At 43.7% G+C, this 15,797-nt stretch overlaps 1 protein-coding gene across 2 annotated transcripts in view; it reads left to right on the plus strand.

Annotated features, from left to right (window-relative positions):
* The first annotated feature begins 539 nt into the window (after positions 1-539).
* slc8a3 (solute carrier family 8 member 3) overlaps positions 540-15,797 on the plus strand; it is a 108,216-nt gene continuing 92,958 nt past the window's right edge. Inside the window, exons 1-2 of one of the 2 annotated variants that reach the window (XM_076748368.1) lie at positions 540-1,416; positions 8,588-10,454. In XM_076748368.1, coding sequence (XP_076604483.1) covers positions 8,674-10,454 — 1,781 coding nt within the window. In that variant the 5' untranslated portion in view covers positions 540-1,416; positions 8,588-8,673. The remainder of the gene's footprint in view (positions 1,417-8,587; positions 10,455-15,797) is intronic. The other variant, XR_013078134.1, reaches the window with a different exon arrangement.

Consider the following 15,797-nt stretch of genomic DNA (forward strand, 5'->3'; position numbering starts at 1 on the left):
GTTTGCATGTGGTTAGAGTTTCTCAGAATACACCTGCGTGTGTGCGTACCACACACACATTTTAATAACACAATATAATGACTGTTACTGCAACTACAAGTTTGGCATGAGAAGAGGTGTCAGTCAATCGTACATCGAACTCCATCTTTTGTAAAGCCTGCATTCTGTGTGTGTGTGTGTGTGTGTGTGTGTGTGTGTGTGTGTGTGTGTGAGAGAGAGAGAGAGAGAGAGAGAGAGAGAGAGAAATTGATTTGTGGCATGTGGCCAGAATAAATGTCAGTGACTCAGTGATCATCTTCCTCCTGTCTCTTATTATTTCTGTGTCTTGAATTAGCAGCGTGTGGCCAACAGGGCATCCTCAGCTCATGGAGGTAAAATAGTGGGTGACACCTCAATTCCAAGCTTTTTCCTCCTCACCCCTCCTCCCTCCCTCCCTCCCTCCTTCCCTCCCTCCTCTTGTGAGCAGTTGTCATGGTGGGCTGTGGGCCTGGATGATATTCATGGTTTGTGGTGCAGGTTTCTTCTCTCAGCCGATGGTGACGTAGTTGCGCGCCTAACCGAGCCTGTGTGACTTTTAAAAAACGGGAGGCGGAGGTCTGTAGGGCGCAACCATTTCACACCTCTGCCGGCGTGAGAATATGCCTCAAATTAATAATAATTCTCCGAGGATGACAGCTCATCTCCAGCGATCGTTGTAAGCTCCAGAAACCGACTCGCAGTCAGCGCAGAGGAGACAAGTCTTGGTCATTCCGATGGTGCGCAAAGTCCAGCTGACAGCCTGGGTAACTTAAAAACCGGTATGCACAGCTGAGCGCGTTTCAGGCGTGAGGCGGTGTTTAACATTGATTGCAGTGCCGTTTGTGCAGAGAGGACAGCCGGGAAAGAGGAGCTCCACGGCAGCCTACCTACAGGAGCGACATCATAGATTTCCTGCGCTATCGCGGCGGACAGAGGGGGAGGAGGAGAGCGCTGATTCACGGCTTGCAGGAGGAGGGAGAGCCGTGCGGACGGGCTCAGAAGATCCATCTCTTATCTTAAAATACCGACCCCCCTCCCCTCCCCTCCTAACCTCCTCCTCCTCCTCTCTCGTCATTGACAGCTTTGCGACCCGGTCAATCCGTCAGACAGGGAGGATCTGGGGAGGAGGGCGCCAAGGCAGGAGAGGACGAAAGGCGATCACCTCTGGCCGGCTTGATCCAATCGCCAATACCGAGCAGGCTGGGGACCTGCCTCTCCGTACATGAGGACGACACAGTGGCTTCGCCGGGGGATTTTGGTTCGAGGAGCAAAGAGATCCAAACAGCCAGAGTATTCTGAGACTGCTGGCAAGCTGATCTGAACGGCAAAAACAATAATAAAGGGGGCGGACAGGAGCTATTTCGCAGCATCTACATAAACTCCAGAATACAGATCCAGGTAGGTTAAAATAACGCATGATGCAAACTCAGTGATAGGAAATAACCAGTGTGTTAATGAGTGATGCAACCCGGCACACCATCAGCGATGAAGAGCAAGACTCAGACAGGCTTTCTAGTGAATGTGTGACAGATGATAGAAACCATATTAGATGCATTTCCAGATCCATGTAGCTGCGAATCCAGAATGAATGTGGTCTGACATCCCGGAGCGCTTCGCTCTGCTCAGGGTTTAACCCCTATCCGCGCTCACCGCTCAGCATTGTGCAGATATGATCCATTGCTACGCGCTGAAATGGATTCGTGATACCGTCTAATGGGTGTGCCATTAAAATAATTGGCGTCCGTCAACGCAAGTATCGGATACAGCCTGCCGAGCTGCTGATTGGCTGAACACCTGGATTTCCAGTTTTTATACGAGCCTCTCGCCCCTGCTGGTGTGTTCTGGCGTCTCCTGCGCGGCTGTTTGGAGATGATGTTGGAGTGTTTCCTCAGGTCAGTGAGGGCTTTTAGTTAAAGAACATAGGCTCGTGTATTCTGTGCGCGTCTTTACACGTAGGCCTGTGCGCACCCGTCGAGTCAACGCGCGGGCCTGTGGGTGCTCCAGCAGGGATTCCCCCCTCAGGTAGCTCTGACATCGGCATAGCGAGCGGCGAAATGATGATTAATCAGCAACAGCTGAGGCTCTCCGTGTGTCTGCTGAGTCCATGTTTACGTGCATCTCAAATAGCCTCCTTAAACAAGACCCGTCTTTCCAAAATAGGAAAGTGATGTGTGAGCAGAGCTCACCTCTCAGCCATAACGCTGTCTGCATCAGTCCGAGAGCGCAGGAGGGTGGACATGGTGACCACTTCAAGACGCTGGAATCAGACATCATTGAGCGCTTTTCTCCTCACAATCCTCCGTCATCCAGAGTCAGACTGGTCAGGGCGGCTGCTGTCTGTCAGCTGATTGTTTTATTGATCAATCAGAGCCATTAAATGTCCAAAAATATTTGTAAAAATTCATATGTCAGGGTTGACATGTGGAGATGGCTTGACTGATGTGACCAAGAGTCCGCAGATAATGTTCATTTTGTTTAATATCAGAAGAAAACCAGGAAATATTAACATGTTCAAGGTGGAACCAGAGAATTTTTGTCATCTCTGCTTAACAAAAAAAAAACAAAAAAAAACTTAAAAGAATAATCAGGCATCAATATAGTTGCCAATTAATCTTCTATCAATTGATTAATCAATTTATCAGCTTATTCCAGCTCTAAGAGTGAAATGAAAACTAAAGGAGTTTAACCAGTTTGGCCTTAAATAAGAATATTACTGTCAGCTGATGATGGTCTAAATGATGTTTCAGCCATTTCCCACCTGGACAGGAATGAAAATTCATGAAAAGCATCATTAAAAAAAACAATCTTTGTATGTTTTAATTGTGAAATTAGTTACAAAATAGATGTAGATTCAACATAATAATATTTGCCCCAGTCTCTCCTTAAAAAAAATCAGTGTCACACTTTATTAATGATTTTTTATTGCTCCACTTTATTAGCTGGGAGGTACAGTTTATTAATAAACACCATTATCATGATTAACGCATGAAAGTAAAAATATTTTGCTGTCATAATATTTTAACTTGGTATTTTTCTTCAGTCTAACTTTATAATAATAATAATAATGATAATAATACACGATATCCTCAATAGTTAGATATTGCGACATAAATGAAAAGATTCTGTTATTTTTAGTAATATCAGTGAGTTCTATTTATATTCTCTAAAGAAAAAAAGTGGTTAAAAGTTATGTAAATAGAGTTTAAGTGGGTTCACCCTCAACTATTTGTGGCTGAGGGGGTCAGTGTTGGATTTAATTGGAATATGTCAGAGCTGAACTCCACCCTTAATTCAGGAATGTCAGTTGAAATATGGCTCTAAGTTCATGTGCAGTTTTTGTCGACAGCTTTGTCTTTGTCAGTTGATTTTAATGCTTTCTGGTGATTACAACTCTAAATTATAGCTCCAGCGACGGTCCGCCCCTACATTCACAATGCAAAACACAATAATTAAAACAATAATTAGTATGCAAATTGCTTTGTGTAGCGCCTAATTTCGGGGTCATGGCTCTAATGTTGGTACACGTGGAGAAATGGAATCGTTCGCTCTCCATCACCTGATGGCGCCTGATGCAATTTGTGTTGAGATGGAAAATCAATTGAGAGGTCATACACCTGAACAGTCTGTCTGAGTGCTTCAATGTAATTATTTTTATGAGCTTTACATTATTGCTTAAGACTCTGTGCTTGTGTCTCTTAAATGGTTTCTCAGTCCATCAACCGACTAATCCATCAATCAACCAGTCAATCAATCAATCACTCCGTCCCCGTTGGCGATATTACCAGTGTTTTTTGTAATATTAAGATTTTCTTAAAGGGCCACTCATGGTGTACTGGTGGAAAAACAGTGGTGTGATGTCTTCATTGTCTCTGGAGTCAAGAGAAAATGAACCTGATGATGTAATAGTGATGTCATCAGGGTTATCTCAGATTGAGTTTGTAGCATAAATCCTCTGTTAGGAACTACGGATGTGCATAGTGGCCATTTGCCAATCAGAGAGGGTCAGGTGCACCGTGTTATCAGTTGCATTATGGGAACTGCAGGTTCCAGCGTTTGCTTAGCTACTTCAGATTTTACATTAACATGCGACCCGTATCCAGATATCATATCTGGATGAAGCCATTCTGCATGCAGAATGCATTGTGGTCAGAATGCGACCGATTGGCTGCAGCACATCTGGAAGCGGACTGGTATAAATACAGTTTGTACAACGTGACTTCACTCTTAAGATAAAAATCCACCCAGTAAGTTAAAAGGTCGCTTAACTCCACCTCCTCCTGCTACCTTAAGCTGCATAACAAATCCTGCTTGTAGTAGCAGTCGCTACAGAGTCTGTCCTCACAAAAAGTGAATTGAAACTGAATGACATGCATCGATTTTCTTCACCTGGGACGTGGCGTGCTTGTTGACAGCTCCGTCAGCCCTCCCCGAATAATTTGCATGTGGAGATCAAATGTGGGCAGAATCGATAAAAACAGAACACTTACTGATGCCAGGTGTAAATGTCATTATCCAGATAAGTGTCCCAATACCGATCACATGTTAGTACCAGGCGTAAATGGGGCTTTTAAGTCGGTGCATAGGTAAATAATGCTTTAGTTCCTATGAACAGAAGTTGTATCGGATGTCGTGGACAAAAAATTAAACACATTGTCAGAATGTTTTCCTGCTACTTAACATTTCCTCATTATGCTGATAAAAAGATGGCATCATGTTTATTTTAAAACACGCTGCTGAAAATTAGTGGTACTCGCCGTTTTTTGGGGGGGGTCTCACTGAGGTGAAATTCAATTCCCAGGATTGGCATTTTTAAAAATGATTAAAACCACTCAGAACAATGCAAACGTCTCTTTCAGGAGACCCAGAAATCAGCACAACTAGTTGACAATTACAAAATAATCTTTCTGAGCACGATTTTATTCCGCTTGTGAAATTTATATGTCTAATGGGACGAGGCAGCGGGTACTTAGGAGGCAATTGACTCCCTCTGTCCAGCTTTACTGTACGGCCTTATATCTTTAAAATTCTCTGTGTCACTCTGGTAGTTTGCTCTTGGATTTATGGGTATTTGGCTTGTTTGCCATTTTGTTGTACGTCTGTTTATCCAGCGTAGGCTGGCTGAGCTCATTTACTCTTTTTCATCACTGTCCTCCTTCCATGCTCTGATAACACACATTCACACACTGAGAGACAAGAGCCTCCAACTGTCTGCATTAAAGCTGCAGGAAATTACAGTGAAGTGTTGGAAGGATAGGACAGTTCAGCTCATTTAAAGCTGCTGTAACCAATATTTTATTATTAACAATGCCTCACATTACTACCTGCATGTAAAATAGGTTTGTAGTGATGAAACCAAATCTCCTCAGCTCTACAGAACTTTGCAGCCTGAAATCAGCTCTAAAAAACAAGTGTACACCACCTTCCCAGTATCAAAGAGTAGGGGGACAAAGTTAAGTATTGCTAGATGAGCATTATGTAGCATTTAGCAGCTAAAGAGCCAGATATTTCCCTCAGGAGGTGGAGAACAAAACAGAGCTAAAGGAAGAGTTAATATTGGATTTCCATTCATCAGGAGGACACACGCATGACTCTAAATCAATGCTATGTTGCTGTATGATGAAGTGATAGTATCTCAGTGTCGGCCAATAAAAGCAGTAATTGCATGACAAATGGAGTAAACCTGAATCATGTTGCTTTTTAAATGTCCAGTCAAAAAATAGTGAGTTTGAACCTGTTTACAAATGTAATTTACCCAAGTCTAAAACACATGAGTTGAGTTTGACTCCACACATGGATTTAGGACCCTCTTCCTCTCGTAAATCACCAAACAATTAGATGACCAGTCATTTAATCATTCCCATCCCCAGGTTGACACATACTGAGAGGCTCTCGAGCCTTTAAATTCTGGATGCTTCGTCTGTTTCTGCCTCATTGCAGTTTCTGCCCGTCCAGCCCAGCTAGCCACAATGCAATAAAGAAGACAGGGAGAAGATAGCAGGTCAGCAGTGCTGCTCGGATTCTAAAACAGGAAGGAGCATTTCCCTTTGCCTCCCAGTGCCTTCAAAAACTTATCCCTGCTGTCAGTTTCTCGAATAAAACTCATTTACTGTACATTGATAAAGGTTTATGACTGCATTTTGAGCACTGCACACATTTTCTTCATTCCCAAAAGTTTACTCGTGCAGGTGAGAGTCTTTGTTAAACCTTCAGACAAGATACAAAAGCCAAAAAAAAAGCAGCTCCAAAATCCATAGTTTTCAGACTCAACCTTTCTCTCATTTGGTTACAACTTTATCACTCAATTATTTCCCTGTTGTTTTTGTTTGTGCTCAGCGCTGTTGGTTCTCACAGGGATTGTATAGCTGGCTCCTGTCCATGTAAGTGGCTCTGCTGATTCAGTTAAATTCAAGTTCCTCGTCTCCCCGCCTCTGCTGTCGTCCTTTTCTGTCTCCCACATCAGCGTGCTGCTCTGCAATCAACATCTTTTTTTAACATCTGAGGAATTTCATTTAAAGCTGAGATATTCTTAATTTTTCAGTTTTATCACCTCTAAGAAAAGCACTTCTGGAACGACATATCTTTCTGAAAGTCATTGAGGTTGTGATCCCTCAAAAGACATCATAATAATACTGTCAGTGATGCAATTATGTGTACCTGTGAACCATAAAATTAGAAATATAAGGAATCACTTATTCCAGAATAGATTAATTGGTCTTGTTAATGCCTGAATTTGCGCACAAGACGTTCATAGAAACTTTGCCAGGTTTTCTGCACACATTAGGTGTGTGTTGACACCGCTCTGACAATATTTGGCACTTAAATTGGCATGAGGGCTTCAAATATGCCAGCTCCTGTTTGACTATCCACACCTCCATTGAAAATTTTGTCAGCCATCCAAACTGGCCAGTGGTCTGTCTGGATGATAGATATCATTTCCAAAAATATCACCTGGGAGCTCAAGTGGTTGGAGTTATTTTAAGCCTTCAGATCCAGTGTAGTGCATAAGAGTTAAATCAAATAAGAAATCTGCATTACGCAGCATAACATATGCCATTTAATGGATGCTTTTATCCAAAGTGCCTTAAAGTGCCACGAGAGCATACTGTACACATTTTAGTGCAGGCGGCCGCAGAGGTAATCAACCCTTTAACCAGAAATCAGAACACAGGAATGCACTTTTAGGTACAAAATGTGGAAAGACTTGAGTTACACTTAGCTCAATAAAAGCAAAGGGAAACAAGTGTGACAGTAATAAAAAATTGCAATTCTCCAGCGAATTCAGGGCAGAATGATTAACTTACACGCTCTGTATCTCTCTGAAGATATTATTTTAATTCAGACTAAACTGGCTGTGCGTCTCAGGGGCCCAAAGGTGTAGTGGAGGCTGCAGAGAGGCCCCACCCGTCCTCCTGAACCACTGAATAATCACAGGTACCACTGAGAAGAGAGCCTCTGTAATAAATCCCCTGTGTTCTGTCTTTAAGCAGCTCGCATCTTCAAAGTTTGGGCTGGTTAGCTTCACGCTCCCGTTGCCTCTGGCCTCAGCTGTTAGCATCAAAAGAATTGTCAAGTCCTGTCTCATAAGAGCTGAAGAGGTGCGTAAGATGCTTAGTCTGAGCTTTTATGATTTTGGACAATGTCTGGATTGTTATTGTAATGCTGCTTTCTCTTGCGGAAGTGGTAAGTGTGCATTTAGCGCTCAGTATATAATGAATTTGGACGGGACATCTGTAGCCTTTGTTTCAGTTTGCCTCTTGACGGTCTCCTGCCTCCCCTCTGCTGTTTTTTTGCCAATGCGACATTTTGGACAGTGCTTAGTTTGGCAACATTGCACGCCTGCTGAGCGAGCTGTTTGGTTCAGAGCTGTGTATTACCCCCGAGACTTCAGACAATCACGCTCAAATCCACATTACTGGGCGCGCATAGCCACATCTGAACTGAAAATAAACTTTATGATAGGAAATGAGCCCACAGGCTCTGATTTTATTTAATAATTGTTACCTACATTGTTCACACAGTGGTATACAGACCTCTGAGCATGGGGAAATATTTTCCGGCCCGCCTCTTGTACATAACATAAAGGTCTCATGACTATGCTGTTTGTAAAGCAGCAGCAGGAACTCAGTGAAGTCTTACAGAAGGACAGTGGGATAATTTACATTCTTGCACTCAGAAATTCTTCTCTTGCTTCAGACACAGTGTGTGTTTCTCCCTGTGAAATGCAAACACACAGTCTTACACACTTGTGCTCAAACTTGGGATTTAAAACAGTGTTGAAGTACCCTAAGGTTGGACCATTATGTGATTCCATTAATTATTGAATTATTATGTGACTAAAAATGAATGCATTTTAAAACAGTTCAGTATGTAATGCATTAAATAAATACAATAAATATTAATCGAGCAACAGATACATTTATGTATCTAGTAAAAAGATACAAAGCAACATGATGCAGTAGTTTTACCACTGCCGCCCCTGTCTGAATCTATCATATGAGAGTGAACTCTTTGTGTCTTGTCATAAAGATATAACATCCTTATCATCTCTGCTTCTGTCTGCTGTGTTTAGGTGGTGGGTGGAGAAAAGCACAGCCCAGTGCTGGATCCCAGAGGGACTGTCAGTGTGGTAAGGACCCTTGAGACGAAGGAGGGTGCATGGAGGGTTCAAAGCCTGTAAAGCCAGGGTCATCAGCCTGCCTCTGGTTGGGGCTGGTCTCTGTGGCTGTAGCCTTCCTTTGTACAGAGGCCCGGACCACTCCGAGCCCTCCGGTAACCCCCAGCAATGCGACCTGTTCGGGAAACTCCAAGTGTCATGAAGGAATCATCCTGCCCATCTGGTATCCTGAGGATCCCTCCATGGGAGACAAGATCGCACGGGTCATTGTGTATTTTGTGGCAATGATCTACATGTTTCTCGGAGTGTCCATCATCGCTGACCGTTTCATGGCGGCCATTGAGGTCATCACCTCCCAGGAAAGGGAAATTGTCATCAAGAGGCCCAATGGAGAAACAACCACCACCACCATCCGGGTGTGGAATGAAACCGTCTCGAACCTCACCCTCATGGCCTTGGGCTCATCTGCCCCCGAGATTATGCTCTCAGTAATTGAGCTTTGTGGACACGAGTTCAAATCTGGTGAGCTCGGGCCCTCCACAATTGTCGGCAGTGCAGCCTTCAATATGTTTGTCATCATTGGCCTCTGCGTGTCTGTCATTCCCCAAGGAGAGGTACGCAAGGTCAAACACCTCAGAGTGTTCTTTGTCACTGCAGGCTGGAGCATCTTTGCTTACATCTGGCTCTACATGATTCTGGCTGTGTTTTCTCCCAATGTAGTCCAGGTCTGGGAGGGTCTACTCACACTGGCCTTCTTCCCCATATGCGTACTCCTTGCCTGGGTAGCAGACAGACGACTGCTCTTCTACAAGTTCATGCACAAGAAGTATCGCACAGACAAGCACAGGGGTGTCATCATCGAGACGGAGGCCGAACGCTCCAAGGGGATTGAGATGGACGGCAAGATGGTCAACTCCCACTTCATGGACGGAGGTGCGGCAAGCAATCTTGTTGGTTTGATCGAGAGCAAAGAGGTGGACGAGTCCCGGCGCGACATGATCCGCATCTTGAAAGACCTGAAGCAGAAGCACCCAGAGAAAGAGTTGGATCAGCTGGTCGAGATGGCAAACTACTACGCTCTCTCGCACCAGCAAAAGAGCCGTGCCTTCTACCGCATCCAAGCTACACGCATGATGACAGGCGCGGGAAATATCCTGAAGAAGCACGTCGCAGAGCAGGCGAAGAAGAGCACCAGCGTGCAAGAGGTGCATGTGGAGGAGCCAGAAGAGTATGTGTCTCGAATTGCGTTCGAGCCTGCTGTCTACCAGTGCCTCGAGAACTGTGGCGCTGCCATACTGACCATCGGCAGAAAGGGTGGCGACATCAACAAGACGATCTACGTGGATTATAAGACAGAGGACGGTTCAGCTAACGCTGGGGCGGACTATGAGTTCACAGAGGGAACAGTAGTGTTCAAACCAGGAGAGATGTTCAAGGAAATAAACATTGGCATCATAGACGACGACATCTTTGAAGAGGACGAGCACTTTTTTGTGCGGCTCAGTAATCTGCGTGTCCTGGAGACTGAGGACGAGGTGCTGTCCGCCAACAGTCTCCCGTACCCAAAGGCCATGCTGGGCTTCCCCAGCGTGGCCACGGTGACCATTCTGGATGACGATCATTCGGGCATCTTCACCTTTGAGAGCGGCTCGGCGCACGTCAGTGAGAGCATCGGTATAATGGAAGTGAAAGTGCTGAGGACTTCCGGAGCAAGGGGGACGGTCATTGTGCCTTATCGCACCATGGAGGGACTCGCCAAAGGAGGAGGGGAGGACTTTGAAGACACGTACGGAGAGCTGGAGTTCAAAAACGACGAGACCTGGTAAGACGGCTTTTTTGTCTGATAATTGTGTGGCAGTTCCTTTTTGTTAACGTGCCGTTCGCGATTTCTTATTGGCTCTTGCCTGATTTTTAGTCAACCAAGGTTATTGAACATGAAGTGCATTTAGTTTAGAGCCATAAATAAGATTTTTTTTCTTTGTGTGTTTGTTTTTTGCATCCCTTTGATCTGTGTGTTTTGTTTTTGAGTAGCAGTTTGATGGTGATAAACTGTCAAGAAACGATAGCTACAGTATATATGATATGATAGCTAGCTTCAAAGCTAGTCAGCAATCTGCCAGATATGTGTCTCATTTAGCATTTGCTTTTGATACAAAGACTGTTGTCTTCTTTCCCTCTTGACATCATTTAATTTAGAACATACTTTGGTAACCTATTCATGTGCTGTTCGCACTCATCACTCTGTGAATTTTAAAAGCTTTTTTCTTTATGTGGTTAGACACCGTACCCTCTCATCTGAGCGTGCACTCTATATCCCCTTGTTTTCCTGTCAAGAGATTTTGCTGTCATCAGAGTGCAAACCTGTGTGTGTGGCATGCAATTGGGATTCAACTTTAGGATTCGTCACACAGCTGTGGAAACACGAAGTCCTGAAGTAAACCCCCCCCCCCGCTTCTTTAATCCCTGCTGCTTTTGTTTTGTTGAACTCTGGATTTTTGCTCTTGTTCTTCTTTTTTTGTTGTTTCTGTGTCAAATCTGCATCAACTGAAAGAAAGCAGTATGGGAGACGGTGCAGGATAACGGAAAGAGAGAGAAAATTACCACAACAAATGTCATAGGTCAGGCTCAGGCCCATGTAGTAATCAGAACATGCAAGTCTCTGAGGTTGAGTAGGCAGAACAAATCATGACGAGTGACAAGAATCCTTTTGGGGGCAGCCATGCTAATAAAACATGCAGTTTGTTGGTAAGCATCTATGAGTAATAGTGAAGTTTTATGTAAATTGTGTTATGTTATGTAGCCTTGTTAGCTGTACCATCTGTGTACAATACTGCACAACAAAACACATAGGCTTACAGCTGAGTGGGCAGATTTGGCTGTGTTGCAGTAATAGCAACATACTGTACTGTAGTACAAATAGGATCAGGGCTGTGTATTGTATGATACTACAGCCTTTTGCCCGATGCATGTCAGGAAGTTGCTCTGGGATACTGGCATGTGCACGGGACCATATCTCTTGAGAAATATTGATTTGTTTATTTCACAGCTTGCATCCACTTGCATCTCACACATTGGTCTGCAGGCGCTGAATCAAAGTGACATGCGCCTGTGACATCCCCTTCTCTCACCAATCAGGACCCTCTCAGCGCGCTGTGGCTCACTGGCAGGGTCTGTGCTCCAGGGTGTGGGTTTCTGAGGGCTGAGGCAGCCCAGGAGACCGGCGGCGGGGGAATAAGTGTCGGGGTGATCAGCATGCTCTCGGGGCCTGCTGAGCTCTTAGGGTTTTGCTTGATTTATGTTAGAGATGCTTTATGGGCCGGGCCTGACAGCTGCCGGGGGAGTCGAGGGGAGAGATGTGGAGAAGGACTATCATTATGAGACTGCTGTGATGTTGTTGGCATTGTGAGGGAATGCTGGTCTATTGATCTGTTCATTGTGTTGCACATCGTGCTACGAGTTAGATGTTCTTACAGTGCAGCACCGCTCCTTTGTGAGAGTGCACAACTTGACACGCTGTGAATTGATAAACGCTAGTATCAGTACCAGCAGTGATGTGATGGAAGAATCAGACTTAATGGCCAAATAATTATCACATTAGAACATTTCAGAAAACACTTGGGACCTGTGTTAAACAAATCTAATTGCCTCCCTTATTGAGTCGTGTCAGTTCCGTCATCGTACGTCTCATAAATTTGAAAATTACTGACACTGAGTCGTTAACACGAGTAATCTGGAAGACGAATCAGAAGGCATATTCAAATAGTGCTTAGTGCTTTAAAAGAATAGACACTTTTGGAAATATTTGCTTTCTTGCCAAGAGTTAGATGAGAAGATTGACACCACTCTCCGATTGGTATGGTAAAAATATAGTTGGAGTGTTTAGCTTATATTAGCTTAGCATAAGGACTGGAAACACGGGGTAACATCTAACCTGGCTTTGTACGAAGGTAACAAAATCCACCTATCATCATCTCTAAACTCAGTGATTAACACTTTATATCTGGTTTGTTTAATCAATGTGAAAACAGAAGTATAAAAATGGCATAGTTTTTGTTGATTTGTCATTATGCTAAGCTAAGCTAAACGTATGCTCGCTGGGGCTTCATATTTAACGGGCAGACATGAGAGTGGTGTCAATCTTCTCATACGCCTCTCAACAAAAAAGTGCATTTCCCAACATGCCGAACTATTCTTTTAAACCATCTCAATCCAGGGAATATCAGTATGAGGTGCGTGCAGGCATGTCCTAGCTCTATCCTTTAGCTCTGTTATGCATTGAGGATGTGAGGATTTATTATTTAATCAAAGTACAGCATGTAAATGGATTGTTCGGATGAAAGACTGAGGTTAAGGGCCGGGCCAAAGGTCATAATGTTTCACCTTTGATCCTTTTAGCAAGAACTAAAATTGTAGTGTTGCTTTTTTTATCAGCCGTAAATGTAAACCATGACATTTTCATTGACATTGAAGAGGCTGTGAGATTACACAGGCTGTGTTATTACAAAGAAAAACAAAATCAAAATCACCATCTGTGGAATAAAAGCAAATGGTCTTGTTGACATATAGTACGTGCAGTCATATTGACAATATACATTTTTATAGTCTCCACTGAGGCACAGGGTACAGAATGACTGTTCATGCAAAGGGACCTCACGAGACATACTGTGCATATTGACTAAACTCACAGTCAGTGTTGATTAATGCGCTGGCTGTAGAGTAATGATGAATATTATATGATTTCTCAAAACATACAGGACATTATTCATCTCAGCAGTTAAAACAATGAAAATTGTTCATATGCATGAACACGCTCGAGTATTAATATGAAAATCTTTCCCTCCCCCTTCAGAGACTTCTGGATCTTTTGTAGAAATGGCAGACTGCTGTTACAGAACTCCCAACAAATCTCCAGAAATTTCCATAATTACACTCGGATAGTGATGAATTAGATTTCGTGTGCATCCATAAAAAAGACAAAGAGGAGCAGTGGAAGTGACAGCTTCATCCAGAAGCATACTAGAAGATTCATGAGAACATTTCCATACACAAAACAAAGGGGATGAATGTGTAGAATATTCACTAAAGGCATAATTACAATGATGTTTCTTCCACTGCCTTGAAAGCTCTCCTCAGGGTCGTTTTCACACTAGCGACGAGTAAAAACACTGAATTTATTTGCCTCCATTGCCTTCGCGTTGGTATTCCAGCTCTGCTGTGCATGGACGTTGACAGTGGAAATGTTATGTTTATTTCCATTTTGCATAGATGTTGAAATAACAGAAGGATTCCCTTCTTGGCACGTGGTTAAGACAGTTTTCCTTCTTGCTGCTCAGTCACTGTTAAATGAGGCTGGAGTGTGCTCCCTGGTTAAAGTGCAGGGGCTTTTTTGATGTCCTTTAGGACAATTAGACCTCATAATGCTTCAGCCCTCATGTTCTCCCTTTCTCTCGCCCCCTGTTTTACGAGGCATTGACTCTCAATCTCTTTTGACACACTTTTGGTCCATTGTTATCAACCAGAGTGGAAATTTATTACAGTCCTAATCTGGAGCTCTGGAATACATCACTCCAATTCTTAGCCAGACAATAGTTCTCAGCACGAAGTTTAATAGTTTCTTGGTGGCGGTGCTGTTTCTCTGAGCTAATGGATGTGAACCTCACCGTGAGCTCCTTACATGTACACCTTCTGATGGTCAAAGCTGTGAAGTGGCTCTTAAGTTAAAGAGTGCCTCCTTGCAGGTGAGACGAGGCTAACAGGAACACATTTTCAGGTGGTACAGAGCAGTGGCTCCTGCAGAATAAAGGCTGTGCTTGGATTTTTTTTAAATGCTGTTATCTCGAGATAACAAAGCTCATTTTCTTGCAATAATGGGTTAATATATCTCGTTATCTCAAGAAAACAAAAGGCAGATTTCTTGAGATCGCAAGATAATTTATCTCGAGAAAACGACTTTTGTTTCATTGGAATCGATCGAGAAAATAATCTGCAGATTAATCAGAGGTGAAAATAACTTTTTTTGCAGCCCTAACAGACTAAACCCTTTGTAATCCTCTTGTGACCCTTTGGGGGTTCCGACCCCTACGTTGGGAACCACTGGTATAGAACGCGTTTGCTTCTGACACAGTGAAATGGCTGAAGGTTGCAGGCTTCTGTTTCCTTTGACCCAGTGACGATAACACAGCTGCTAGGTGGAGAAGCTCCATCCCTGGAGAGACGGATGTTTAACTAGGCGCTGATGGATTCGTAAACAAATGAGTGGTGTGCAGCGGACGGACCAGAATCAGCTAAAGTAATTGCCACTGCGGTCACGCCTGTATGAGCATGACTCTCCCGTGCTCGTAAACCTCCCGTATGTTTTTTTTAAATAGCGTGACATAGGCCGCTGCATTATGGTCACGGTAAGATGCACGGATTTGCCCTTTCCCCTCCTGTCTACCCCACCTCCTCCGGCTCAGGCAGCGCCCTCACTCAACCTTTTTTCTTAATATCTCTTGAATGTGTAGCTGTCACCCCTCTGGGCGTCATGACTGACAGAACACATGTCCACGCTGATCCTCGTCCTGCTGACCATACAGCTTTTCCCCCTGCCAGCACTTTTCCAGACACCCTGGAATAGACCCATGAGGTTTACCTTACCACCCTGCAGCCAGCCCTCACACACATCCAGGATCATCTCAGGCTCAGCTAATCACATTCAGTGCTGTACTTCTGTTGTTTTATTCATGCAAGCCTCATACTTTCTGTCCTCTCAATAATTGGAATGTGTCTTTGTATTTTTACTGTGCCTCGGGGTGCAACCACACTTTGTTTTCTTTGGCAATGTGGTGAAGTTTGTTTTGTAGTATTTTTTGTGTTTGCTTCATGACAGTTTGGATCAATTTTAAAGTGAACCAGAGCTCATAAACTAATGTTATACTGACTCACATGTGATCCTATCAGGTCTGACATTTTGGATCAAAAGAAATCAAACTCCAGGTGTAACTGAAGAAAAGCATGATGGACTGATTTGATGACTTGCAGACATTGTCTTTAGTTTTGTACCTTTGAAGAGCACACAGAGGCAAAGCTGAAGATGTAATGAGTAACGAACATGACTAAGACTCCACAGCCTTGCTAATGAGGCATAGTGGTGCTTTGAGCTAAATGCTAACATCTTACCATGCTA

The sequence above is a fragment of the Chaetodon auriga genome, chromosome 14, assembly GCF_051107435.1.
Source record: "Chaetodon auriga isolate fChaAug3 chromosome 14, fChaAug3.hap1, whole genome shotgun sequence".
Lineage (NCBI taxonomy): Eukaryota > Metazoa > Chordata > Actinopteri > Chaetodontiformes > Chaetodontidae > Chaetodon > Chaetodon auriga.